The sequence below is a fragment of the Melospiza georgiana genome, chromosome 24 (assembly GCF_028018845.1).
Source record: "Melospiza georgiana isolate bMelGeo1 chromosome 24, bMelGeo1.pri, whole genome shotgun sequence".
Classification (NCBI taxonomy): Eukaryota; Metazoa; Chordata; class Aves; order Passeriformes; family Passerellidae; genus Melospiza; species Melospiza georgiana.
In genome coordinates, this window is record NC_080453.1 from 7,454,255 (window position 1) to 7,481,901 (window position 27,647).

The window sequence follows — 27,647 nt, forward strand, 5'->3', positions numbered from 1 at the left end:
CCCAAAAAATAAGGATATTTACAGCTCTCCACGACCAGTTCTGCAAGGTTTCCTTGGATGTCTCCTGGCCCATCCCAGCCTCTACGGGCAGGAGGGGCTGGTGGAGCTCTCCAGGGAGGACTGGGAGAGGCGCCGGGTCAGGGGTCCGATGCTGGAGTCGGCCAGGGAGGAGGTTGGGAAGAGTTTGTACCAGCCCGAGACGGCGCTGGAGAGATCCAGCTCCTCCAGGATGATCTGGGCCATCCCCATGAAGCACTTGTGGTCCATGCGCCCGTAATCGCCCCAGACGATCACCTGCGGGCAGGGAACGGGTGATGGAGACGGGAGCTGTGGGGAAATCCTGCCCAGATGGAAGAACCACGCTTGGGAAGGTCTGAGGGGCGGCAGGAAGGGCTCTGGGGATCCGTGGAATTGCTCCTCTCACCCTGTCAGGGTGAGGAGGTCCCAACCTCAAGGAGACCATCCCAACCCCGAGGAGAACATCCCAAACTTGAAGACACCATCCCAACCCCAAGCAGGGCATCCCAGACCTTGAGGAGAACATCCCTCCTCAAGGAGGGCATTTCAGATCCCAAAGAGGCCATCCCAACCTCGAGGAGATCATCCCAACCCCAAGCAGGGCATTCCAGACCTCCAGGAAAGCATGGTGGACCTCAAGGAGAACATCCCAACCTCAAGGAGAGCATCCCAAACTGAAGGAAACCATCCCAACCCTGAGGAGAGCATCCCAACTCCAAGAAGGGCATTCTAGAGCTTGAGGAGAGCATCCCAACCTCAAGGAGATCATTCCAGATCCCAAAGAGGCCATCCCAACCCCAAGGAGAGCATCCCAAACTTGAGAAAACCGTCCCAACCCCAAGGAGAATATCCCAACCCCAAGCAGGGCATCCCAGACCTCCAGGAAAACGTCCTGGACCTAAAGGAGAACATCCCAACCCCAAGGAGACCATCCCAAATCTAAGCAAACCATTCTAGACTTTGAGGAGAACATTCCCATAGAGAACATCCCAACCCCAAGCAGGGCATTCCAGACCCCAAGGAGAGCACCCAGACCTCAAGGAGAACATCCCAGACCTTGAGGAGAACATCCCAATGCCCCAAGGCATTCCAGACCCCAAGGAGGGCACCCAAACCTCAAGGAGAACATCCCATCTCCAAGGAGGGCATCCCAGCCCACAGAAGCTGTGGCTGTCCCACCCAGGAAAGGCTGGATGGGGCTCAGAGCCACCTGGCACAGGGGAAGGTGTCCCTGCCCACCTGCAGGACTTTGCCCTGGGGACTCTCCTCGAAGAGCAGGGGCTGCTGGTACGAGGGGTCGCAGGTTTTCTTCACCACCTTGGTCTTCTTCTTGGCCAGGCAGACGCCGTTCTCCAGCAGGTAAACCTTCACATAGGTGGCTGCCGTGGGAAACAGGGACAAGCAGGGACGTGGAGCAGGATCCTGGGGTGATCCCACCCTGGCACCCACCCTGTCCCTCCACAGCCACCTACCAGGGATGCACTTGGAGCCCATCTTTGGGATGAGCCCCCTGGCCTGGATCACGTCCACCTCGAGCTGCCCGTTGCGGTCAGCCATGCCCACGTGGACATCTCCTGCAAGGGGGGACACGCCTTCAGGGCCCTGCCTGATGGTCACCTCCCCCTGGGGACGGCCACAGCCCCAGGTCCCCACCACCAGTGGGATCTGGGCGCCCTCACACACAGAGTCCCACTGGAGGCCTGGTTTGTTGGGAACTGGGGGCTGGGAAGGAGCTTGGAGAGATCTGGGTGGGAGCTCCTCCAGCCCATTGGTTCCATCCTTGTCCCTGGGATTTTATCCCTCATGGTGGGAATAGGGCTGGGATTTACCCAAGCTGGGTGATCCAGGAGAAAGGAGAGGTTGGGACAGGGGGGATCAGGGGCCAGGAACTCTCAGGGGTCCAACCACACCTTTCCCTTTCCCCTTCCCTTTCCCTTTCCCTTTCCCTTTCCCTTTCCCTTTCCCTTTCCCTTTCCCTTTCCCTTTCCCTTTTCCCTTTCCCTTTCCCTTTCCCTTTCCCTTTCCCTTTCCCTTTCCCTTTCCCTTTCCCTTTCCCTTTTCCCTTTTCCCTTTTCCTTTTTACCTTTTACCTTTCTCTTCCCCTTCCCCTTTCCCTTTCCCTTTCCCCCTTCCCCCTTCCCCCTTCCCTTTTCCCTTTCCCTTTCCTTTCCTTTTCCCTTTCCCTTTCCCTTTCCCTTTCCCTTTCCCTTTCCCTTTCCCTTTCCCTTTCCCTTTCCCTTTCCCTTTCCCTTTCCCTTTCCTTTTCCCTTTCCCTTCCCCCTTTCCCGTTCCCCTTTCCCCTTTCTCCTTTCCCCTTTCCCTTTCCTCCCTTTCCCTTTCCCTTTACCTTTTCCCTTTTCCCTTTCCCGTTCCCCTTTCCCCTTTCTCCTTTCCCCTTTCCCCTTTCCTTTTCCCTTTTTCCTTTCCCCTTTCCCATTTCCATTTCCCCTTTCCCCTTCCCTGAATTTCCCTCCTTCTGGAATTTACTCAGGACCATCTCCCAGTACCACAGGGACAGGGGACACAGGACAGGGGACACCAAGCAGCTCTTCCCATTCCCAGCATCTCCAGCCCAGCAGGATCAGGATCCACCTTGGGGTTTGTCCCCAGCTGCTGCTGCTGGCTGGGAATTCACACTTAGGGCGCAACTTTTGATCCCCATTTGGGATTCCAGAGGGAAAAGAGGGACAAAAGGTGAGGGTTTGGCTCCAGGATGCTCGAAAAGGAAGCCCAGGGAAGAGGAAGTCTTGGGAAAAGGCAGAGCTGCTGCTTCTCAGGGATGCCCTGCCCTGAGCCCTGCTCCCCTGTGTCGCAGACATCTTTGCCTGAAAAATCCTTTCCTTAAGATGTTTCCTCCTGAGAAGCTGTGAGGCCTCAGGAACAAAATGTAAACATTGATTATCTGCTGCTGTGGAATGCAACAGGTGGATCTGTGATTGGTCTCGTGGTTGTTTCTAATTAATGGCCAATCACAGCTGGCTTGGACTCTGTCTGAGACACAAGCTTTTGTTATCTTTCCTCCTATTCTATTCTTAGCCAGCCTTGTGATGAAACCTTTTCTTCTATTCTTTTAGTATAGTTTTAAAGTAATATATATCACAAAATAATAAATCACGCCTTCTGAAACATGGAGTCAGATCCTCATCTCTTCCCCAATCTGAAAACCCCCGTGAACACCTTTCATGGGGCAGAGCAATCCCAAACACCCCGGGATGTGCTGGGACGGAGCCTTGGGGATGAACACGCGGCCTTTTGGAATAAACACTCGTCCTTTTGGAATAAACACGCGGCTTCTCCCCCCCTTCCCTTCCTCGGGAGCCTCCCCTGCTCACCCATCGGGGGGGTCGCCAGGGTTTGCCGCCCCACGAGCTGCCCCGGCCCCAGCCCGTCGAGGAAATCGCTGAACTGGCTCTCGGCTCCCAGCCGCGTGGTGGGGAAGATGAACCTGCAAAGGATTTTCACGGAGTGGAGCATCCCAGTGCTGGGAGGGCTCCCGGTGCCCTTGCCCATCCCTGCCCCGTTCCTTACGTGCCGTCGGAGCTGTTGCTGTTGGTGCTGCCGTCCGTGGACTCCCGGCTGCCCTGCCGGGTCACCCTGGTCCTCATCTCCACGGCGATGCCGGTCTCGGTGCTCCTGCGGATGGTGCTGCGCAGCTTTTTGGGGCCGCCCTCTGCAATTGGGGATGGGATCAGCTCCAGCTCCTGCCCCCAGCCCTTCCCTGCCTTCCTGGTTTCCATCATTTCCATCATTCCTGGTTTCCATCATTCCAGGGAGTTCTGGACCCTTCCCTGGGTGAATTCCCACGGGATCCTGCATGGACACACCCCGGTGCGCCAGGAGAGGAGAGCCAGGGGCTGGCTCCGTGTCCCCATGTCCCCGTGTCCCCATTCCATCTGCCACAGCCTCACTCTGTCCCAGTTTTGGATGGCTGAGGGCCCTCTCTGCAACTGAGACCTGCCCCACTCACCCCACAAGAGCTGGCACCGTCCATTGGCCTCCAAAGTCCCCATGCCAGAGGGGACGGGAACCCAAAATGCCACAGCCACAATGCTCCTGATGTCCCCTTTCTCCATCCCCTTGTCCTCCAAAATCCTTGTCCCCATCTCAGAGGGGACAACCTGCAATGCCACAGCCCCAGTGCTACTGATGTCCCCTTTCTCCACCCTCCCTGTGCCCCTGTCCCCATACCAGAGGGGACAGCAACCTGCAGGTGTGGGCACAACCCCAAAGCTGCCTGATGTCCCCTTGGCCTCCAAAATCACCATGTCCTTGTCCCCATACCAGAGGGGACAACCCAAAATGCCACCTTGTGGGGACAGCCCCAACACCACCTGATGTCCCCTTGGCCTCCAAAACTCCCCTGTCCCCATGCCAGAGGGGACAGCAATCCACGATATCAGAGCCTCCTGATGTCCCCTTTCTCCATGCCCTTGTCCTCCAAAATCCTTGTCCCCATATCAGAGGGGACAACCTGCAATGCCACAGTCCCAGTGCTACTGATGTCCCCTTTCTCCATCCCCTTGTCCTCCAAAATCCCTGTCCCCATGCCAGAGGGGACAATCTGCAGTGCCACAGGTGTGGGCACAGCCCCAGCACCACCTGATGTCCCCTTCCCTCCAGCCCCTCCCCTGCTGGTGGCAGATGGCAGCAGGAGGAGGAGGAGGATGGCACGGGCAGCCACCCCTGGCACTGTCCCCGGGCCCTGCTGTGTGACCATGTGTGAGTGGTGGCATTGCCAGCTTTGTCCTGCTCCTTCAGGGCTGTCCCCAAGTAAGGGTTTGCCCGGTCCTGGCAGCTCCCTGGAACTGCCTTAAAATGTAGGGAAAAATTAACTGGGGAGGGATTGAAGCTGTTAGAATTATAAAATCTATATAATTATAATTATATTGTGATATAATATTATAATATATGCATTATATACATATTATATCAATTTATAATATATTATACATATAGCATATGTTATATACAGTATATTATATACATATATTATATAATATGTATTCTATAGATGTAATATATATTAATATATAATATATAATATATAATATATAATATATAATATATAATATATAATATATAATATATAATATACAATATACAATATATTAGATACAATATATTATATATTATATATTATATATTATATATTATATATTATATATTATATATTATATAATATACCTTATTATAATATAAGGCATTTGGGTGCCCTTTTTTTGGGGTGTCATTTTTTAGGTGCAGTTTTTTGGGTGTAGATTTTCTGGATGTCATTTTCAGGTGTAGGGTTTTTTTTAGGTGCCATTTTTGGGGGTGTCATTTTTTTGGGTGTCATTTTTAGGCACCATTTTTGGGGTGTCTTTTTTGGGTGTCATTTTCAGGCACCATTTCTCAGGCACCATTTTTAGACGCCACCATCACACGTGGGCAACCAAATCATTCCTGGTGGCCACCTCAAACCCCACGAGGGGGATCAGGGCAGCCTTTCACCGGTCTGGTTGACCTGCAGGGTCATTTTTTGTTGGGTGCCATTTTTGGGTGTCATTTTTGGGCACAATTTTTCTGGCGCCATTTTGGGTATAGTTTTTTTGGGTGTCATTTTTGAGGTGTCATTTTTGGATGTAATTTTTAGGTGTCATTTCTGGGGTGACATTTTTGGGTGTAGTTTTTTGGGTGTCATTTTTGGGCACAATTTTTCTGGCGCCATTTTTTAGACGCCTCCATCACACGCAAGCAACCAAATCATGCCTGGTGGGGGATCATGGTGGCCTCTCACTGGTCTGGTTGAGCTGCAGGGTCATTTTTGGGGTGTGGTTTCTTTTGAGTGTCATTTTTAGGCGCCATTTTTGGATGTCTTTTTTTAGGTATAGTTTTTTGGGCGCCATTTTCAGGCGCCGTTTCTCAGGCACCATTTTTCAACGCCACCATGACACGCGGGCAACGAAACCATGCCTGGTGGCCACCTCAAACCCCACGAGGGGGATCAGGGCGGCCTCTCACCGGTCTGGTTGACCTGCAGGGTCATTTTTTGTTGGGTGCCATTTTTGGGCGTCGTTTTTTTGGGCGTCATTTTTGGGCACAATTTTTCTGGCGCCATTTTTTAGATGCCTCCATCACACGCAAGCAACCAAATCATGCCTGGTGGGGGATCATGGTGGCCTCTCACTGGTCTGGTTGAGCTGCAGGGTCATTTTTTGGGTGTGGTTTTTTTTTGAGTGTCATTTTTAGGCGCCATTTTTGGATGTCTTTTTTTAGGTATAGTTTTTTGGGCGCCATTTTCAGGCGCCGTTTCTCAGGCACCATTTTTCAACGCCACCATGACACGCGGGCAACGAAACCATGCCTGGTGGCCACCTCAAACCCCACGAGGAGGATCAGGGCGGCCTCTCACCGGTCTGGTTGAGCTGCAGGGTGCTCTTGCTCCACTGGGACAGCCCCACGATGGCCACCATCTTGGCGCCCAGGCTGGAGCGCCGCTTCTTGCTGGCGGTGATGGTGACGGAGACGGAGTCGGCGCTGCCGCGCGCGCTCTTCTCCAGGCTGTACATCTCGCCGCTGATGCTGGAGCTGCGCACCACATTCCGGGCAGACGAGGAGCTGGCATCCCCGTTGAACATGGTCAGCGCGCCCGCCGGCACCGGCACCGGCTCTGCTGCCCGGGATCAGCTGTGGGGACAAGTTGGGGACGTTCAGGGGTGTTGGCATCGGTGCCACGGAAGGGTTAAAAAAATCCAGGAAGTTCAGGTGGGCATGACCCACTGAGGGGTGGAAATTAGGGGAGGGTTTTTCCCATTGGGAACTCTCCAGGCTCGGTCAGGAGCATTCCCAAGGATGCCAGAGCTCCAGGGATGCACAGGGTGGGGTTTTGGGGTATCTCTGCAGGATTGGATGATTTTGTGGGTTCCTAATCTCAATATATTTCGAGATTTTTCCCCCACCCATGGGAGCAGCAAGAAGGAACTCCCCATGCTCCCTCAGGAGCATTCCCAAGGCTGCCAGAGCTCTAGGATTGCTTGAACACCACTCCCAGGGATGGGATTTTGGGGTGTCTGTGCAGAATCAGGGGTTGGACTGGGTGATCCTTGTGGGTTCCTTTAATCTCAGTGTATTCTGAGATTTTTCCCCCATTAATGGCAGCAGAAGGAAGGGAACTCCCCAGGCTCGCTCAGGAGCATTCCCGAGGCTCCCAGAGCTCCAGGGATGCCCAGGGATGGGATTTTGGGGTGTCTTCACAGGACCAGGGGTTGGATTGGATGATCCTTGTGGGTTCCTTTAATCTCAGTATATTTCAAGATTTTTCCCCCACCCATGGGAGCAGCAGGAAGGGGTGAGGAACCCTGGGGTGAACATCCAGCCCTGCCTCAGCTGCCTGCAGGACCCAGACACACCCAGGAGACACCTGGATGGGCAGAAGAAGGCTCTGAGTGCCACCAGCCTGCCCAGCTAGGGGTGAGGGGTCCCTTGGGTACATCCAGAATCACATCCAGCCAAGTTTTCCCTGCACATCCCCTTCTCCAGACATTCCACATCTGCACATCTGCAGGTGATGGGGTGGGAATCCCTGGATGGGAGCACCAGGGGTGGGTGGCAGAGCTCCCACATGGCCCTGCTGCCTTCCCTTGGCCATGAATATTTAAAACTCCAGCAGGACGGAGCATCCATCTTCCAGGGCAAGGTGAATTATTAACTGCAGGCCAAGTGAAGCCACTTTGTGATAATGGATGGAGGCAGCGCCTGGAAAAATGTTTCTCTTTCAGGAGAGAGGGATGGAGAGTGGGGCAGGGTGGGGGCTCTGCTGGGATGAGACCGGATGGGAATCATGGATGAGGCTGGCAGGAGCTGTGGGATCAGCTCCAGCACCGCTGAACTCGTGCATTTATCAATGGCAGGGCTGAGTGGGTGATTGGTCATTAATATCATTAATTAATGGCTGGGGTTTTCCCTCCTGGCTCTGGCCAGGCATTGACCCACGGCCTTGCCCCCACTCCTGGTGCCCAGGGGGGCTCAGCACTGACCCGCAGCTCCAGAGGGATGGAGCCCTGGGATAAAGCCATCGGTGTGGGATGAGCCCCAGTCCAGAGGGATGGATCCTCTGGGATGAAGCTGTTGGTGTGGGATGAGCCCCACTCCAGAGGGATGGAGCCCTTGGATAAAAGCTTTGGTGTGGGATGAGCCCCACTCCAGAGGGATGGAACCCTTGGATAAAAGCTTTGGTTTGGGATGTATCCCAGCTCCAGAGGGATGGAGCCCTCGGCACCAGCTGCATTCCCAGCTCTGGATCTGCCCCATCACAACCCCATGCCGACGCCCAGCACCTCCTCAAGGAGGGGTCAGGGCTGATCTGCTGCCTTGGGGACCTTTGGGGTGACGCTTCCCAATGCCACACGCCGCTCTCCGGCTCCAAACCTGCTGCAAGCCCTGAGTTTTCCCTTAGGATGCACTCGACACAGGGAATGCATCCCAAACACCTCCCCGTGCCTCAGTTTCCCCACCAGCAACCCCGGCTTAGGCTGTGCCTGAACAAACACAAATCCCTCTGCACCAGGGCTCAGCCAGGCCCAGCCCAGGCCCCTCCATGCTCCGGGTGAGAAATCCCTGTGAGAACCCAGCCCTGCAGGGCCAGGAGAGCACACAGGGCTCCTGTTGCTGCTCCCCACTGCCTGCTCCAGAGAGCACCAGGCTCTGGTGGGAGCAAATTAGATCAGGAGAGCAGAGCGCTAATGGGATCATCGCCAATGCAACACACACAGGGATAATCCACTGCAAAGGAAGCCGAGCGGCTCCTCAGCCCCAAGGGAGGATTTGCTTTCCCCTGCCCGTGGTTTTACCCCGTATCTCCCTGCACAATCTGTTTCTGCCCAGAGTGGGTGCTGGGTGGGGGGTTCAGGGGTGCCTGGTGCTGAGACGAGCTGGGCTGGAGATTGGGTTTGAGTGCTGGAGAGTGTGGCTGTCACGGCTGAGCCGGCCTTGGCACGGCCACAGCATCCTTGGCACGGCCACAGCATCCTCAGTATCACCACAGCATCCTTGGCACGGCCACAGCATCCTCAGTATCACCACAGCATCCTTGGCATGGCCACAGCATCCCCAGCACTACCACAGTGCCCTTAGCATGGCCACAGCATCCTCAGCACGGCCACAGCATCCCTGGCACGGCCACAGCATCCTCAGAATCACCACAGCATCCTCAGTATCACCACAGTGCCCTCAGCACGGCCACAGTGCCCTCAGTATCACCACAACATCCTTGGCATGGCCACAGAATCCTCAGTATGGCCACAGCATCCTCAGCACCACCACAACATCTTTGGCAAGGCCACATCATCCTGAGCACCACCACAGTGCCCTCAGCATGGCCACAGCAACTTCAGTATGGCCACAGCATCCTCAGTATGGCCACAGTGCCCTCAGCACCACCACAATGCCCTCAGCATGGTCACAGCATCACTGGTGCCACCACAAAATCCTTGGCACAGCCACAGCATCTTTGGTGCCACCACAGCACCCTCGGTGTGGCCATGGCATCCTCAGCATCACCACAGCACCCTCAGCACCACCACAGTGCCCTCAGCATGGCCACAGCATCCTCGGCATGGCCACAGTGCCCTCAGCATGGCCACAGCATCCTCAGCATGGCCACAGCATCCTCAGCATGGCCACAGTGCCCTCAGCATGGCCACAGCATCCTCAGCATGGCCACAGTATCCTTGGTACCACCACAGCATCCTCAGCACGGCCACGGCACCCCTGATGCCACCACAGCACCCTCACCACAGTCACAGCATCCTTGGTACAATCACAGCATCCTTGGTGTCACCACAGCACCTTCAGCATGGTCACAGCATCTCTGGCACGGCCATGGCACCCCTGATGCCACCACAGCCCCCTCGACGCCACCGCAGCCCCCTCAGCCCCGCCAGTGAACCCCCAGCCCCGCTCTGCCCCTGCCCCTTCCCGGCAGCGCGGGGAGAGCCGGGGAACCGCAGATCTTTCCCCTTCAACACCCATTTCCCGTTGCCCTCCGTGTGTTCATCCCCGGATCCCGAGCCAGGGATGCTCGGAGCCATCCGCCGTGACGCCGCATCCATCCCCGCCGCGGGAACCGCGTCCCGAGCTCCCGGGGCAGCGCCGCAGCCCCCGCAGCGCTCACCGCCGCCACGCTCCGTCCTTGCGGGAAACACCGAGCACCGGCAGCCCCCGGGAGCTCCCCGGCGAGCCCGAGGGACGCGCGGAGCCCGAGGGATGCACCGGCAGCCGTGTCATGGCTGGAGCATCCCCGGTGGATGAGCGCAAGCGGCAGGAAAATCGGGATCCCTGTTGCGTGTGGATGGCGGGGGCCGAGCTCTGCCCCTCCCCGCTGGTGGCACCCCCAAAAAAAAATATTAAAATAAAATAAGAGATGGAGGCGTCTTACCGGCCCTGCGCCGGGGAGGAGGAGGAGGAGGAGGAGGAAGCTCGGCTCAGCTTCCCAGCCCCATCCCGGCCGGATCCGGAGGGTGCCAGGGCGGGTGAAGCTTTCCAGGGTTCTGGAGAGCCGGGGCTGTGCTGGCGCTGCTTCAGCATCTCCCTCAGCATCTCCATGGTTACACGGCTGACCCAGTTCTCCTCCCAGCCCCGAGCAGGGCCACAGTGGTCCAGCGGGGTGGGATGGGCTGGGAGCATCCCTGGGCTGGGATTCAGGGAGCTGATGACACCCCTGGATCCCTACGGATGCTGTGGGGATGGGAAAAGTGGGGCTCGAGGCAGGACAGGGGCGCACAGGTGACCGGGCAGTGCCAGGGGGGCTGCAGGTGTGGGAAGGGACAACCTGGGGCTGGGAGGCAGTGATGGCCCCAAATATGGCACAGAAACAGGGAATGAGGGGCAAAATATTGATGGGAAAAATGGGAAAAGCTCTGGAGAAGGAGGGAACAGCCCCGCAGGTGCCCCCACACAGGTGGGAAAGGAGGAGGAGGAGGAGGAAGAAGGTGCTAAATGAGCACGGTGGGGGTGGCTGGGAATGCTGCCTTGCCAGGGAAAGGAGGCAGAGGGATTTTGGGAGCTGTTTGCTGCCTCAAAACCCTCAAGGAAAAAACAGGGCTGGAAACCCTGGCAGTGGGGCAGGAAATTCTTCCTGTCCTCGTGAGGCTGGGGCTGCCTCGAGCCTGGAGGGAGAGCACTGAAAACTGCATGTCTGGAGCAGGTAAGCCCTAAAATCAGCTTTTTTTGGGAGTAAAAAGGTTACCAGAGCTGCCACCCCAAGGCCCTGTCTGGGCAACAGCACACCAGGACAAGCTGCAGCATCCCAGCTCCCACACGCCTGCTCCTGCAGGAATTTGGGAATAAGGCAAAGCTTATTTCCCCTAAAAGTATTTCATCCAATTAATCGCTTCAGCTTTGATAGGCAGCTGCTTGTATAATTTTAATTGCCCAACAAGGGCTATAATTGGGTGCACGTGAGCTGGGAATTTGGGAGGAACTCCAGGTCCTGGAATTCAGCTTCTCCTGGCTCAGGCAGGTTAGCAAAGTTCTGTCCTGGCTGGGATTTGCTGCAGGTGCAGCGTTATTGCTGCTGCTGCGTCAGCTTAAAATTAAAGGATGGGTCCAAATGTGCTCAATTCCTTGGGAAAGTTGGGAAGTTTGGATGGGGCTGTGCACTGGGAGCACCACTGGGATCCAGACTGGGAGCACCAGAGGGATCCAGAGTGGGATCCAGAGTGGGATCCACATTGGGAGGACCAGTGGGGTCTTTACTGGGAGGAACAGTGGAATCCAGACTGGGAACACCACTGGAATATAGACAGGAGGACCAGCGGGATCTGTAATGGGAGCACCCCCGGGACCCAGACTGGGAGCACCAGTGGGATCCATACTGGGAGCACCAGTGGGATCCATACTGGGAGCACCCCTGGGACCCAGACTGGGAGCACCAGTGGGATCCATACTGGGAGCACCCCTGGGACCCAGACTGGGAGCACCAGTGGGATCCAGACTGGGAGCACCAGTGGAATCCGTACTGGGAGCACCAGGGGGATCCAAACTGGGAGGACCAGGCTGGGAGCACCAGTGAGATCTACATTGGGAACACCAGTGGGATCCGTACTGATAGCACCAGTGGGATCCAAACTGGGAGCACCAGTGGGATCCAAACTGGGAGCACCAGTGGGATCCGTACTGGGAGTCACAGCCCATCATGGGATCTCCAGGCACCAGCGACACAGGAGAAATGTCCCATGGGAATCTTCCTGAGCCCTGCTGTGTCCAACCACACCTTGCTCATGGCAATTCCCTTTCCATGCCCATTTCCAGGGGATGGGGCCACCTCTGGATGCCTCAGCTCCAGGAGGATGCAGTGGGATCCTCCATGGGGAACCAGCGGAACACAGAATCCTGCAGCCACTCCATGCCCATCTTGGGAAGGTGGGACAGGTGTGGAATCCCAGCCCATCCATGCTGGAGCCCTGCCTGGTGGGGAAGGGGCTGCAGGACAGCAGAGGCTGCGCCCTGGCCACGCTGTCCCTGTCCCCCGTGTCCCTGCGTGACGTCTGCGCCCGGGTAAATCAGATCTGTGCTGAATCCCAGCGTTTCCTTGGCAACATCAAGGAATCCGAGGAGCAAAAGCCACCCAGCAGGGCCAGGCTGGGGGACAGCCAGCGCCCGCCGAGCCCAACTGGCCACCAGAGCCACGGGGACACTGCGGCAAGCACCGGCCATTCCCGACGGTCCAACCCATCCTGGAGATAATCCAGAGCGTGGATAATCTGCTCTGGTGGTACCTCAGTGCTGGTTGTGGCCACCATGGGCGGCTGGGGACAGAGCTGGGGACACACAGGAGCTGGCACCGTGGGCAGTGGGACGCTGCAGCCGCGTGGCCCCAAAAAATGGGGCAGCTCCGTGGGGGTGCAAGAAACCTGGGATGGGTTTGGGATGGGGTGGCCCCACTCAGATGCTGAGCCTTGTGCTGGTGGCACTGAGGGCTGGCAGGGCTGGGGGTGACGTCCCTGATGTCCCTGGCACAGAGGGAAGGTGGAGAGGAGCTTTTCCCGTTCCGGCTGCCGCTGCCTTTCCGGCTCCGAGCTCTGCAATGCAGCTCGCAGGGCTCGGCTGCTGTGTGTGAATCCCATCAATATTTCATGGAGCTGCTTCCTCCAGGGGAAGGGCTGCTCTCAGCTCCGGCTTTCTGCTGCTCCTACCAGCAGGGAACATCTGATCTCCTTCCAGCAGCACCCAGCACATCGCCCTGGTCCTCCCCATTCCACGTTGGCAAATATCCCTGCACCTTCCAGGAGCTCTGGATCCTAAAATCCCTCAAGTTCCACTCTTGGCACCTGCCCAGGGCTCCTGGGGTCTCCAGGGATGAGCCACCAGCTCTAGGATGGGTCACAGAACCCAGCCACGTCCCCAGATCCACATCCAGCAGCGGGATGTGCCGACAGCCTGGCTGTGTCTGATATTCCCTGCCCCATCCATCTCACAGATCCCAGCTGGCTCCCGAGCCCAGCAGGAGCCGGGGGTGAGCAGCTTTGTTTGCAGAAAAAGTTGCTTTTTTAACTGCTAAGGCTGCACAATTATTCCCGAGCTTCTTCAGGGATCAGCAGAAAACTTGGGAAGAGTTTTGGGAGCCGGAGAGGTGCCAGGAGAGGGCAGAGCCTGCGGCAAACACCCCTCAGCATGGCACAGGGAGCTTGGGTGGCTTTCTGGGGGTGCCAGCAGCTCCTGCATCCCTGGAAGAGCTCCTGGGATGGGATGAGGGACACGGGATGGTCCCAGCAAGGTGCTGCTCCCCAGAGCACTTGTGAGAAGATAAGGCCAAAAGCTCTGGTGTTGCTTCACCCCCCAACAACTAAAATCTGCACAATTCCCAATTTCTAGAGCAAAACTTCCATCTCCGGTTGTTTTTCTGTCTGTGGAAAGGATGAGGAGCCTGGAGAGGCTCCCAGCAGAGAGGAAGGAGCTCCTGATCCTGACAGGCAGCAGGAGGAGTGGGGCTGTCAATCCCTTCCCAATAATTCCTAACTGAGGCTCTCTCCCTGCTCGTTGGAGACGTGGTGACAAAACATTTGAAGTGCCTTGACAGGGACGCCAAGAGCTGCTGTCACACAGCTCCGGTTTTAATCAGCAGCGAAATTAGGGATTTTCATCACCTTAAACTGCATTTTGTAGCCGTGTGAGGCTTCCCAAAGGGCTGTGCTGCAGTGGGAGCCCACGGAGAGCTGAGCTCCGGGGACAGCAGCAGCTCGGGGTGGATGGAAAAGGGGGGGATTCACCCCCGGATTTGGGGCCAAGCTGCCGCAATGTCACCCTCTGTCCCTGTGCCACAAAGGCTGGAATGGGGACACAGCGAGAGGCTGGAGCGAGGGAGGCAGCGGGAGTTTGGCCTCACAAAGGGATGGAAGATGGAGCAGAGGGAGAGAGGTGTGAGCACAGCGGGAGCGGCCTTGGGGAGGTGTTGGAGCGGGAGGAAACGGGCACAGGAGAGCTGGGGATGGAGAGGGGAGCTGAGAGCAGCCCGGGGATGAAAACAGGGATGGTTTGGGAATGAAAATGTAGGGAATGAAAATAGAGATGGTTTGGGAATGGCTGGGGAGCAAAACCAAGGATGGTGTGGGAATGGGTAGGGGTGAACACAGGGATGGTTTGGGAATGAAACAAGGGATGGTTTGGGAATGGCGCTGGGGGATGAACACAGGGATGGTTTGGGAATGGCTGGGGGATGAAACAAGGGATGGTGTGGGAATGGCTGGGGGATGAACACAGGGATGGTTTGGGAGCAGCCAGGGGATGAAATCAGGGATGGTGTGGGAGTGAAAACAGGGAATGAAAATAGGGATGGTTTGGGAATGAAACCAGGAATGGTTTGGGAATGGCTAGGGATGAACACAGGGGTGGTTTGGGAATGGCTAGGGATGAACACAGGGGTGGTTTGGGAGCAGCCAGGGGATGAACAGAGATGGTTTGGGAATGAAAATAGGGATGGTTTGGGAATGGCCAGGGAATAAAAATAGGGATGGTTTGGGAGCAGCCAGGGGATGAACACAGGGGTGGTTTGGGAGCAGCCAGAGGATAAAACCAGGGATGGTTTGGGAGCAGCTGGGGGATGAACACAGGGGTGGTTTGGGAATGAAAACAGGGATGAAACCAGGGATGGCTTGGGAGCAGCTGGGGGACAAAAGCAGGGATGGTTTGGGAGCAGCCAGAGCATGAAACCAGGGGTGGTTTGGGAATGGCTGGGGGAGAAAAGCAGGGATGGTTTGGGAGTGAAAACAGGGATAGTTTGGGAGCAGCTGGGGGACAAAACCAGGGATGGTTTGGGAATGGCTGGGGATGAAAGCAGGAGTGGTTTGGGAATGGTTGGGGGACAAAAACAGGGATCGTTTGGGAATGGCCAAGGAATGAAAATAGGGATGGTTTGGAAGTAGCCAGAGGATAAAATCAGGGATGGTTTGGGAACGGCGGGGGGATGAACACAGGGGTGGTTTGGGAATGGCCAGGGAATGAAAATAGGGATGGTTTGGGAGCGGCTGGGGGATGAAAGCAGGGATGGTTTGAAAATGGCCAAGGTGATGAGGCAGGAATGGTTTGGGAGCAGCCAAGGGATCAGCCAGGGATGGTTGAGGAACAGCCAGGGGACGAAAACAGGGATAATTTGGGAATGGCTGGGGGATGCAGCCAGGGATGGTTTGGGAACAGCCGGGAGATCAGGCAGGGATGGTTTGGGAACAGCCAGGCAGGGGTGGTTTGGGAACGGCCGGGAGATCAGGCAGGGATGGTTTGGGAACAGCCGGGAGATCAGGCAGGGATGGTTTGGGAACAGCAGGAGATCAGGCAGGGATGGTTTGGGAACAGCCAGGCAGGGATGGTTTGGGAACAGCCAGGAGATCAGGCAGGGATGGTTTGGGAACAGCCGGGGGATCAGGCAGGGATGGTTTGGGAACAGCCGGGGGATCAGGCAGGGATGGTTTGGGAACAGCCGGGGGATCAGGCAGGGATGGTTTGGGAACAGCCGGGGGATCAGGCAGGGATGGTTTGGGAACAGCAGGAGATCAGGCAGGGATGGTTTGGGAACAGCCGGGGGATCAGGCAGGGATGGTTTGGGAACAGCCAGATCAGGCAGGGATGGTTTGGAAGCAGCCGGGAGATCAGGCAGGGATGGTTTGGGAACAGCCAGGGCTGGTTTGGGCAGGTGCTCCCCCATCCTGTGCTAGCAGAACACCCCCAGGCTCCCGTGCCTGGCAGCAAAGCCCATCCCGTGCTCTCGGAGCATCCGCAGCCTCCCACCCCCAGCTCACAGTGGAAGGAAACAAGTGGCGCAGCCTGGGATGTTCCCTGGGCACCCAGAGATGGGCTTCAGCCTTGGGAGCCCCTTTCCCGTGGGTCCCAGACCCCTGGGAGTGGCCACTGCCCACCACAGAGCCCCTCAGACTCCCGGGAATGGGCACTGCCCACCACAGAGCCTCTCAGATGCCTTAGGGTGGGCACTGACCATCACAGAGTCCCATCAAACCCCTGAGGGTGGGCACTGACCATCACACTGCCCACCACAGAGCCCCTCAGAACCCCAGAATGGGCACTGCCCACCACAGAGCCCCTCAGAATGGGCACTACCCACCACAGAGCCCCTCAGAACCCCAGAATGGGCACTGCCCACCACAGAGCCCCTCACAGCCACCACCTCCCCATGGGGCCACCCTCAATGCCACCTCCCACACAGTGGCCCTGGGGACCATTTTGGGGCACAGAGGGGACCCTGTGGCCAGCCAGGCCTGAGCCCCTCGGGGTGCCAGGGTGATGCCCACGGGCTGTCCCCACTTGTTGTGCCCCTGGTTGTGGCACCAGGGAGAGCACAGGAGCTCTGCCCATCCCGGGGCATCGCCTCACTCCTCCTCACCCCTTCCCGAACAATTTTCCCTCCAGAACCGACCCCAGCACCTGCCCCAAACCCCAGGGAAGGCAGAGGAAGCTCTGGACGGAAGAAGAGACAAATCCCCGCACAAATCCCAGCCTGGAGCCGCCGGGAAGCCCCGGGACGAGCCGAGCCCGCTGCGATGCCCCGGGGCAAACCCTTCCCGCTTCTCCCGCTCCCCATCCCGGTTTTCCCGGCGCTGGCACCGGCGTGCACGGGACGGGCTTGACGTCAACGGGGCTTTCAGCGGGATGATGGATGGCACGGGAAGGCGCTCCCGGTGCCGAGCCGCCGGCCGGGAAGCTCTGCCCGCCCCGCACCGGGAGAGGCTCCGGGGAACCGGCCCGGGAACCCCTCGGGAACGGGGGGAAAGCGCGGCCGCAGCGATGATTTTGGGGGGGCTCGCATCGCCGCTCATGATTTAGGGGTGCCGTGGGGCACGGGGGGATCCCGGTGTTGTCCCCACGCGGATCAAAACCCCCTCGGTTTCCTTCCCTCCATCCCTCCTCCCGGAGCGCGCATCCCGCTCTGCTCGCCGGTACCGGGCATCCCCAAATTCCCCATCCCCAAATCAAATTCCCCATCCCCAAATCAAATTCCCCATCCCCAAATCAAATTCCCCATCCCCAAATTCCCCATCCCCAAATGAATTCCCCATCCCCAAATGAATTCCCCGTCCCCGGGGATGCTCCGGGGCAGGTGCGGCCCCGCTCGGCCCGCTGCCCGCGGGGCTGTGGCCGCTGTCCCGGAGCTCCGCACCCCGCGGGCACTCACCCACCGCTGCCGCCGCCGCCGCCGCCGCCGCCCGTGCCCGCTCCTCCCCCGGCCCCGGCGGGCTGCTGGGAGCGGCGGGCGGGGGAGCCCCGGGCCCGGCCCCGACGGTCCGGGCGGAGCGGGGAGGAAGCGGCGGCTCCCCGGGGGAACGGGCGGTCGGAGCCCGAAGGGCAGCGGCAGCAGCGTGCGGCCGTCAGGTGGGTCCCGAGGGGTGGTGGAAGGAGCGCTGGGTGCCCGGGAGGCTCCAGATGGACGCTGCAGCCTTCAAGGGGATCGTACAGGCGGGAGCTGGAGCCCAAAAATCTCCAGCTGGACCCTACAGCCTTCAGCTGGAGTCTGGAGCCATTCACCAGAGCTTGGGAGCCACCAGAGGGATCCTAAACCCAGCAATTCAACGCCAAGAGGCACCAGCTGGACCCTAAACCCAGCAATCCAACCCCAAGAGCCACCAGATGGACCCTAAACCCAGCGGTTCAACCCCAAGAGCCACCAGATGGATCCTACACCCAGCAACTGAACCCCAAGAGGCACCAGATGGATCCTACACCCAGCAATTGAACCCCAAGGGGTACCAGAGGGACCCTACACCCAGCAATTCAACCCCAAGGGGTACCAGATGAAGCTTGCACCCTTCAATGAGACTCTACACCCATCAATGGGACCCCAAGAGCCACCACCTGGATCCCAAACCCAGCAATTGAACCCCAAGAGCCACCAGAGGGACCCTAAATCCAGCAATTGAACCTCAAGAGGTACCAGATGGAGCCGGCACCTTTCAATGAGACCCTACAGCCCTCAGTTGAACCCCAAGAGCCTCCAGCTGCACCCTATACCCATCAACTGGACCCTACACCCATTAACCAAACCCCAAGAGCCTCCAGTTGGACCCTACACCCATCAGCTGGACCCCAAAAGCCTCAGGTTGAATCCAATACCTATCAATTTGACTTTGCACCCATTAATTGGACCTCAAGAGCCCCCAGCCAGACCCTACACCCATTAATTGGACCCCAAGAGCCCCCAGCCAGACCCTACACCCATTAATTGGACCCCAAGAGCCCCAGCCAGACCCTACACCATCAATGGGACCCCAAGAGCCCCAGCCAGACCCTACACCATCAATGGGACCCCAAGAGCCCCAGCATGACCCTACACCCATTAATTGGACCCCAAGAGCCCCCAGCCATACCCTACACCATCAATGGGACCCCAAGAGCCCCAGCCAGACCCTACACCCATTAATTGGACCCCAAGAGCCTCCAATTGGACCCTACACCCATTAATTTGACCCCAAGAGCCCCAGCCAGACCCTACCCCATTAATTGGACCCCAAGAGCCCCTGGCCAGACCCTACACCATCAATGGGACCCCAAGAGCCCCCAGCCAGACCCTACACCATCAATGGGACCCCAAGAGCCCCAGCCAGACCCTACACCATCAATGGGACCCCAAAAGCCCCTGGCCATACCCTACACCCATTAATTGGACCCCAAGAGCCCCCAGCCAGACCCTACACCCATTAATTGGACCCCAAGAGCCCCCAGCCAGACCCTACACCCATTAATTGGACCCCAAGAGCCTCCAGTTGGACCCTACATCCAACCACTGGGCCCTACACCCATCAAACCAACCCCAAAGCCCTCAGCCAGACCCCAGACCCTCCCAGCTGGAACTCAAACCCCTCCAGCTGGACCCTCCAGCCACCAGTTGGACCCTGGAGCTGCCACCTGTCCCTCCTGTCCCAGCTGGACCCCAAGAGCAACACCAACACCCCCCTGCTGTCCCCTGGACCCCAAGAGTCCCCAGCCAGACCCCCAGGACCTCAGAGCTGGAGCCCTCAGCTGATCCTGCTGAGCTGGGCTTTGGGAACGCCGCTGGAGTGGCCACGGGGACACCGTGGGGACACCGTGGGGACACCGTGGGGACACCGTGGGGACATTGGGGTGCTCTGGATGCTGCCGAAGGAGGAGGTTTGGGCGCAGAGGTGGCGGTTCCAGCGCTGCCCTTGGACTCACCTTGGCTGCCGGGATCCAAACACCGATTTCCCTCCAGGCAGCGTCTCCTGCTCCCGGTGGATTCCTGCGGGGTGAATTCCTGCTCTCCCTGCGTTGCCTCTGCCGGCTGACATGGAGCCACGTGCCAGGAGCAAAGCTTCCTTCGCCGCCTTTAACTCTGTCCCTCCCTAAAATCCTACAGTTCCCAGCTCCCCATCCCACGGGCAGCACCTCACATTGGGTATTCCCAATGCTGGGATTAGGGCCTGGCTGGGCAGAGATTCGGGATTGGGGTGGCTCAGGGAGTGCAAGCATCCATCGGTGCAGGGAGGATTGGGATAATTCCCTCCTGTGCTGGAGGGATGCAGCAGGAAAGCTGCTTCAGGAACAGGAATAGCTGAAAGAACTAAATATGGAAACTTGGATAAAGCAGCGCTGAAGGAGGGAGATGGTTTCCTAACGGGATTCAAAGCATATAAACAAACTCAGGGAGGAGGGAGGTTGTCCAGAGGGGCCTTGGTGAGGAAGAGTTTGGAGAACCAGCTGGAATTCTCTCAGCAGGGAAGGCTTTTCCGTGAAATTTCCAGCTTTGTGGAGGAAGTGCCACCCCTGGGAACACATTGTCGGGGGGGAAGAGATAATGAAAAAACCAGCCCTAAAAGATTCTCTGTGGGATTTTTTTTCCAGCTGCTTTTTGATGATAGGAGTGGAGATCTCAGTTCCATTGGAAGCTTTTTGCTCCCTTTGGTTTTTCTGGGATCACCACCCTCACACTGAGAAAGCTTTGGCACTGCAGACTCCAGGCTGTGTGGCACTCACGATTTCCTGGGAATTTCTTCCCTGGATGGACAAACCCCAAAGCTCAGATGTGCCCTGAGATCCCATCAGAGCTCTCCCATCTCCAATGTCTCTTAATTCCTTAAGGAGCTCGGCTTTGCCGGCTCCTCATCACCTCCAGCTTTCCCTTTTGGGTTTGTGCCGGCGCCACGGGGCGGCTTAACGCGATTATCCCGCCACAACGGCCCTAAGAGGATTCCAGCCTCAGCTCAGGGTGGGGACAGGGATGATCCTGCTGCATGGAGGTGGGGGAGCCTGTGAGGGTGACCCCGGGATCTGCAGCCCCCGCGGGTGCCACGAGCTGCCGTTCCTTGGCGTAGGGTGGGAAATGCTCATGGGTGGATCCTGGAGAGAGGGGAGATGGAGACACAGGGAAAGGGTGGGAATGTCGGCGCTCTGGGGAGTCCTGGGGCTTCCCAGGAGGTTTTGGGACTTCTCAGGGAGGTCCTGAACCTTTCCAGAGGGCTGAGGTTTTGCAGGAGGGTCCTGGAGCTGCTCTGGAGCATCCTGGAGCTTCCCAGGAATGTCCTGGGGCTGCCCAGGGAGGTGCTGGGGGCTCCCAGGAGAGTCCTGGAGTTGCCCAGGAAGGTGTTGGTGCTTTCCAGGTTTAGGACATCCCAGGGAGGTCCTGAAGCTTTCCAGAGGGCTCAGGCTTCCAGGAGGCTCCTGGAGCTGCTCTGGAACACTCTGGAGCTTCCCAGGAACGTCCTAGGGCTGCCCAGGGAGGTGCTGCAGCTTCCCAGGAGGGTCCTGGAGCTTTCCAGGGGACCGAGATTTCCCAAAAGGATCCTGGAGCTGTCCTGGGGTATCCTGGGGTTTCCCAGGAGGGTGCTGGGGATTCCCAAGAGTGTCCTGGAGCTTTCCAGAAGACTGAGCCTTCCCAGAAAGGTTCTGGAGCTCTTCTGGGGCATCCTGGGGCTCCCCAGGAGATTTTGGGACTTCCCAGGATGTTCCTGGAGTTTTCCAGAAAACCGAGATTTCCCAGAAGGGTTCTGGAGCTGTTCTGGGGCTCCCCAGGAGATTTTGGGACTTCCCAGGATGTTCCTGGAGTTTTCCAGAAAACCAAGATTTCCCAGAAGGGTTCTGGAGCTGTTCTGGGGCTCCCCAGGAGATTTTGGGGCTTCCCAGGAGGTTCCCGGAGCTCTCCAGAGGACTGAGGCTTCCCAAAAAGATCCTGGAGCTGCTCTGGAGGCTCTGAGGATGCTCTGGAGGTCCTGCAGCTGCATTTAGAGAAGGAGAAGCTGCACCTGGAGAAGGGTTATGGAAAGGGGCTGCTTTAGGGCAGGATTGGGAATCCCAAGGGGGAATAACCCTGCCCTGGGATGGTGCCAGTCCCTGCCCTGGCTGTGGGATGAGCCCTGGCCCCTCTGGAAGTGCCCAGTGGGATGAGTTCTGCAGCTGGGTCAGCTCCTTCCCTGCTGGAGGCCATGTCCCACTTCTGGCAGGAGCAGGAGCTGTGTGGAGACCTGGAAAAATCTCCTGGCAGGAGCAATCAGGTCACCAGTGCTCCCCAGTTGGATACTGGGACAGCCAGCGGGTTGAACTGGGTGCTCTCCTGGGAAATCCTCTCCCCAGCAAAGGAGGAATATTGGGAATGAGGCCTCCCAGTCGGAGTATCTCAGCTTCCAGTGCTGATCCTAAAGTTTTGGGGGATTTTTCCTGATTCCTGTCAGCTCTTTGTTAGGAAATGAGGGCTGGGAGAATGAGGGAGAGCAGGATTCCTTTGGGAATTCCCATCTGGAGCTGAAAAGGGAAAATTTCCCAGAACACAGATTCAAACCTGAGCACAAAAGGGATCTGGACCCTGGATCATCCCTCAGGAATTTTGGGCTCCCAAGGGATCCTCTGGCAACGCCCATAGCTCAAATTATCTTCCCAGGGGTTTCATTTCAAAGCAGAAGGGTTAAAAAATTCAATGTCCAGGCACAAATATATTCCTAAATATCCTTAAATATTATATGGATCATCCCAGCTCAGACAGACACCGGGTGGGAGGTGACACAAAGGGTCAGGCCCCAAAACCTGGCCCTAAATGGCTCCTTTTTCCTGCAGATCCACAAAGCAGCGTGCCCATGCCCAGAAAGAATTTCTCTCCAGGTTTTCCCGTGCCTGTGGATTTGTGCTTGTTTGGGATCAATCCAGAGTGCTGCTGGAACGGGAATCCCGGGGGATGGCGGGGGCTGAGCTGGGAAGGGCCAGCCCGGTTCTTCCTCCATCCCAACCAAACCCCACAGCTCCCAAATCCACTCTGGGGTGCAGGGGGAAGTGTTGGAGGGATGGGATGAGCAGGTGGAAGGTGCTGGATGGGTCCAAACTCATGAAAAGCGCCGCTGAATTTGTGCTAAATCACTTTCTCCTTTATTTTTTTTTTTCCCCCTCCTTGTTTCTTGTTTTCCTTGGCTGCTGCACGTTCCGGGCAGGCTGACAGGGAGCTCTGTGGAGCTGCAATCCCTGTGGGAAAAGCTGAGCAGCTCCAGACAATGGATCCATTGCTGCTGGGAAAGGGAGCAGGTGGGGAGGAAACGGAGCCGCACAAAGAGGAGGATGAGGAGGAGGAGGAAGAGGAGGAGGAGCAAGGGGGGATTGTCCAGAAATCCCTGGAGAGGGGCTGGATGCAAGCTGGGTGCTCTGACAGCTGGGCCTGGCAGCAGCAGCAGCAGCAGGGCTGGGTAATTAATTAATAAATGAGGCTTTTCCCAGGGAATTGTGAGGATGGATCAGAAGGAAATGGCTCAGAAATTCGGGAATTCAAAAACAAAAACAACCCCAAAGTGGAGCAGATTTAAGGATTTCCAGGAAAGCTGCCCCATCCTGGGAAAGGTTCAATTCCAGGCTGGAGCAGCCTGGGATAGTGGGAAGGAGGTGGGATTGGAGGATTCTGAATGTCCTTCCAAGCCAAACCACTCCATGATCCCGACTTTTATTTCTCTTGGCTGCCTTGCAAGTGCCCTCAGGCTCCAGAGCTCCAATAAAACTGCAGGAATTTCGCTGTGAGATATTTCCCACTCCAGTGCCAGCACAGAGCTCCCAGCCCACGGAGGACACAGAAATTTGTCCCATTTCCTCCATTTCTTCCACAAAACCCACAAATCCCAAATCCCTGTGCTTGCAGGCAATGGGATTTTGTCCTTTAGCAGGGCAGACCCAGCCAGCAATTTTGGGAAGGGTGACTGGAAGTGCAGCAGCCCCGTGGGATCTGACTTTCCTTTCTCATCCCAACCAATATTTCAAAGGGATTTTATTTTTATAACCTGAACAATGACATTAAAAACGCTATTTAAAAAAAGAAACTTGGCCAGGCTGCAAATTGGGCCACCAGAAGGACAATGAGGAGGCAAAAAGATGGAGTCGCTCCTAAAGAAAAGTGAATTTTTTTAATGGGAAAAATCCTGAGGCAAGCATGAATCACCTCTGAGTGTGTCCTGGAGCCAGGAAATTTGGGAATTGGGAGAGCTGGCAGGAGCAGGGCACAGACTTTGGCTTGAAGCAGCTCCAGGATGGCAGGAGAAAATCTGGATTCACTGGAACGTCCCTGGATGATCCCTGGGATTGCACTGCCAGGGATACCCTGGTGGAGTTGCTGGTAAATGGATGTGCAAAAAAGCAAAAAAATTCTGTTGGAAATGCAAAAAATTACTTTGTTGGTCTATTAATTGACGCAATTAATCTATTAAAGCAGAATTCCAGAGATTCCAGAGCCCTGCAGGAAAGGAGAAGGCAATTCCCAAATGAGGGGCCGGGAATGAGGCAGCAGCTCCAGCCCTCTGTGGCTTTGAGGAAAAGTTTAAAGGAAAATATAAATCCCCTCATTTTCCTCATGAAAATATAAATCCCCTCACTAATTTTCCTCATTATTCCCATTGGATCTCATTCCAGAACTAAAGAATTTCAGGGGAACATCAAGGCAGCCTTTTCTTCCCCTCACTTTGGTGCTGCTTTTGGGTTTTTTTCCTGATTATCAGATTCCTCGAGTCTCCACTTAGATAGAAAAAGCATCTCTAATTCCTTTATCTATTTAAGTCGATTTCAGGAATATTTTTCTCCCACAGTGTGAACAATCAGAACTCTGTGGTCTCCCAGATATGTAAAATAGTTCTTTTTCTTCTTTTGTGGGCAGATATACTTAAGCTACATAATGGGACGCTGAGAGTGAGTCAACTCAGGAACACTGGGTATATTTAAATTCCATTTCAAACTAACTCCTATTAAAAAAAATTCCCAGAAAATGCCAAATCCTGGTGTCAAAAAAAGTTCATTGCAACTCACACACAGAAAGCATTTATATGCAACATCTTTAACAACTTTATTTACCACGCAATTTATTACGAGGATACTTGACAGAGAAGCAAACAAGCTTGGAAAAACATCACAGTATTTCTTTTTATTTTTTTAATAAAGCAGGAAAAACACTGCATAAGTAAATACGAGGCCTAAAGGTGGACAGATCTATGACAGAACAGGAGTCTGGCTGCCTCTCAAGGCACTGTCGCTCCTTAGATGCCTCCACGTTTGTCCTGGTCCCTCACGGTTTGTCCTGGTCTCTCATGGTTTGTCCCTGTCCCTCGCCGTCCATCAAGTTTGTCCCCGTCCCTCCTGGTCCCTCAGGTTTGTCCCGGTCCCTCCCGGTCCCTCAGGTTTGTCTCTGTCCCTCCCGGTTTCTCCCGGTCCCTCCCGGTCCCTCAGGTTCGTCCCTGTCTCTGCCGGTTTGTCTCGGTCCCTCAGGTTTGTCCCCGTTCCTCACAGTTTGTCCCGGTTTCTGTCCCCGTCCCTCCCGGTGTGCCCGAGTCCCTCACGATCCCTCAGGTACCTCCCCGTCCCTCACGGTGCCCCCGCCCACTCCCGCCCAAAACCGCAAATCTCGCGAGATCCCCGCCGGGTCACGCGCCCGCGCGCGCCGCCGCGGCCCAGCCCGGGGAGGGGAAGGGACGGGAGAGGGGGGGGGGAACGACAAAAAAAGGGCGGAGCCTCCGCCCCGCCGCCTCACGGCCCCGCCGCCATCTTGTTTCTCGGCCGCTCGGCGCTCACTCCGCTCCGGCCGCCCCCCCTTTTCCCCCCCCCGCCTCCCGCCGGCCGCGCCGGAGGCAGCGCGGGCAGCGGGCGGAGCAGGCGGAGGTCGCGGCGCCGGCCGCCCCGGTGAGTACGCGGGGAGCGCGGCGGGGGGGAGGCGGCGGCGGCGGCCCGTGAGGGGGCGCGGGGCGGGGGCGGCCCGAGGGGTCCTTGCGGCCCCCCCTCCGCAACGGCCGCGTTGCGATTGGCTGGGCCGCGGCGCGCGCGCTGATTGGCCCGCGAGGGGGAGGCGGGCGCGGGGAGGTGGGCGCTGATTGGCTGGCTGGGTGCGGACCGGGGAGAGGACAGCGAGCGGACCGTTGTCCCGCGCGGGCGCTGGGTGGGGGGGGCGGCGGGGCCGGGGCAGGCCCGGGCGGGCTCGGGAATGGCGGAGCCCGGAACCCCCGGCCTGAGAGCCGAGATTCGGGGCTGGCAGCGCCCGGGACCCGCCGGTTTGAGAGCCGGCATTCGGGGCTGGCAGTGCCCGGGAACCCCCAGGCCTGAGAGCCGGGATTCGGGGCTGGCAGTGCCCGGAACACCCCGGTTTGAGAGCCGGGATTCGGGGCTGGCAGTGTCCGGGAACCCCCAGGCCTGAGAGCCGGGATTCGGGGCTGGCAGTGCCCGGGAACCCCCAGGCCTGAGAGCCGAGATTCGGGGCTGGCAGCGCCCGGAACCTCCGGCCTGAGAACCGGGATTCAGGGCTGGCAGTGCCCGGAGCACCCCGGCCTGAGAGCCGAGATTCGGGGCTGGCAGTGCCCGGGACCCCCGGCCTGAGAACCGGGATTCTGGGCTGGTGGTGCCCGGGATCCCCGGGCCGTAAGCTGAAATTCGGGGCTGGCAGCGCCCGGAACCCGCGGCTCGAGAGCCGAGACTCGGGGCTGGCAGTGCCCGGAAACCCCGGCCTTAGAACCGGGATTCGGGGCTGGCGGTGCCCGGGGAACGCGCTGCCTCACGGCCGGCGGGCAGAACAGAGCGCGGAGGCCTCCCGGTGTTTTCCCGGTGGGATTTACCGGGCCTCCACACGGGATGTGCTCCCTAGAAGGGTCCAAACCAAGGTGGATAAAGCCTTGAGCCTTTGGCTTTAAAGCTGATGAGCTTTAGGGTCTCTTTCACCCAAAGCGTTCCTGGTTCTGTGATTCCAAGGCAGGTTGCGATCCTGAGAAGTCAGCGGGTAAAGAGGAGCTCGGATGTTCAGGTTTAATTTGAATTTAAGAAGGAATTCTTGGCTGTGAGGGTGGTGAGGGGCTGGAATGGATTTCCCAGAGCAGCTGTGGCTGCCCCTGCATCCCTGGGAGTGTCCAAGGCCAGGTTGGAGCACCCTGAAGATGTCCCTGCTATGGCAGGAGGTGGCACTCGATTTTTCTGAGTGATTTTTTAGTGAGTGGAATATTTTCCATGGGTTTGGGAATAAATCTTCCCTGTCTCCATTGCTGAGCATGCACAATTCAAAGCTCATGAGCTCCTCCCTTTTCCCTCCAGTCCTACAAACCAAACCATCAAACTTCCTTGCCAACATCAGAGCCTTTCCTTTGGATTTTCCTAAAATGAGATTTTGGTTTTGGACTGGGCTGTTCCTGCTGGGTGTGTTTGTCCTCGTGCTCTGTGACAGCCTCAGCTCACCTGGGCATTGTGGTGACAACAGTGTCCCAGCAGGGACAGCATCCCAGGAATTCCTGGAAGTGCCTCAGTGACAGCTCCAGGGGGCTGAACATTCCTTTCTCCCCTTTTTTTACCAGAAGTTTTTTCTGTAATTCATGGAATTACAGAAAAATGCAGTTGGGAGGGACCTTCCACTGTCCCAGGTTGTGCCAGCCTGGCCTTGGGCATTGCCAGGGGTCCAGGGGCACCCCAATTTCTCTGGGAATTCCATCCCAGCCCCTCCCAAGAAAAAATTCATTCCCAAATTTAATCCAAACCCTGTGTGATTTCACAGCAACAGCTGCAATGATTGAAATAAACCCTTTAGGCTTCCCAAATTAATTTAGTGGTTTTTTTTGTTTTTTTTTTTTCTCAAATAAACCCTTTACTGTAGAGACTTCCAAAATTAATTTGGGGTTTTTATCCTCCACAAATAAACCTGTTATTGTAGGGACTTC

The 27,647-nt window shown here is 57.0% G+C and overlaps 2 protein-coding genes and 1 long non-coding RNA gene across 6 annotated transcripts in view; 2 read left to right on the top strand and 1 right to left on the bottom strand.

Annotated features, from left to right (window-relative positions):
* Positions 1-81: 81 nt before the first annotated feature.
* RIMS3 (regulating synaptic membrane exocytosis 3) lies at positions 82-23,248 on the bottom strand. 4 transcript variants are annotated; one of them, XM_058040309.1, is made up of 7 exons: positions 19,690-23,248; positions 6,410-6,684; positions 3,547-3,688; positions 3,351-3,463; positions 1,491-1,592; positions 1,258-1,397; positions 82-294 (listed from the first exon to the last, which is right to left on the bottom strand). In XM_058040309.1, exons 2-7 carry the CDS (start codon positions 6,633-6,635, stop codon positions 82-84), a joined length of 936 nt encoding a protein of 311 aa, XP_057896292.1. In that variant the 5' UTR covers positions 6,636-6,684; positions 19,690-23,248. The 4 variants fall into 4 exon arrangements, with proteins under 4 accessions (XP_057896292.1, XP_057896295.1, XP_057896293.1 ...); XM_058040312.1 differs by lacking the exon at positions 19,690-23,248 and adding an exon at positions 17,675-17,708; XM_058040310.1 differs by lacking the exon at positions 19,690-23,248 and adding an exon at positions 10,433-10,542.
* LOC131093203 (uncharacterized) lies at positions 17,825-23,266 on the top strand. Its single transcript, XR_009115546.1, has 2 exons — positions 17,825-18,283; positions 18,345-23,266. It is a non-coding gene; the product is annotated as an uncharacterized LOC131093203 (long non-coding RNA).
* A 2,308-nt stretch (positions 23,267-25,574) lies between these two features.
* NFYC (nuclear transcription factor Y subunit gamma) overlaps positions 25,575-27,647 on the top strand; it is a 28,719-nt gene continuing 26,646 nt past the window's right edge. The window contains exon 1 of the mRNA XM_058040172.1: positions 25,575-25,638. The gene's annotated coding sequence lies outside the window, so the exon portion shown is untranslated. The remainder of the gene's footprint in view (positions 25,639-27,647) is intronic.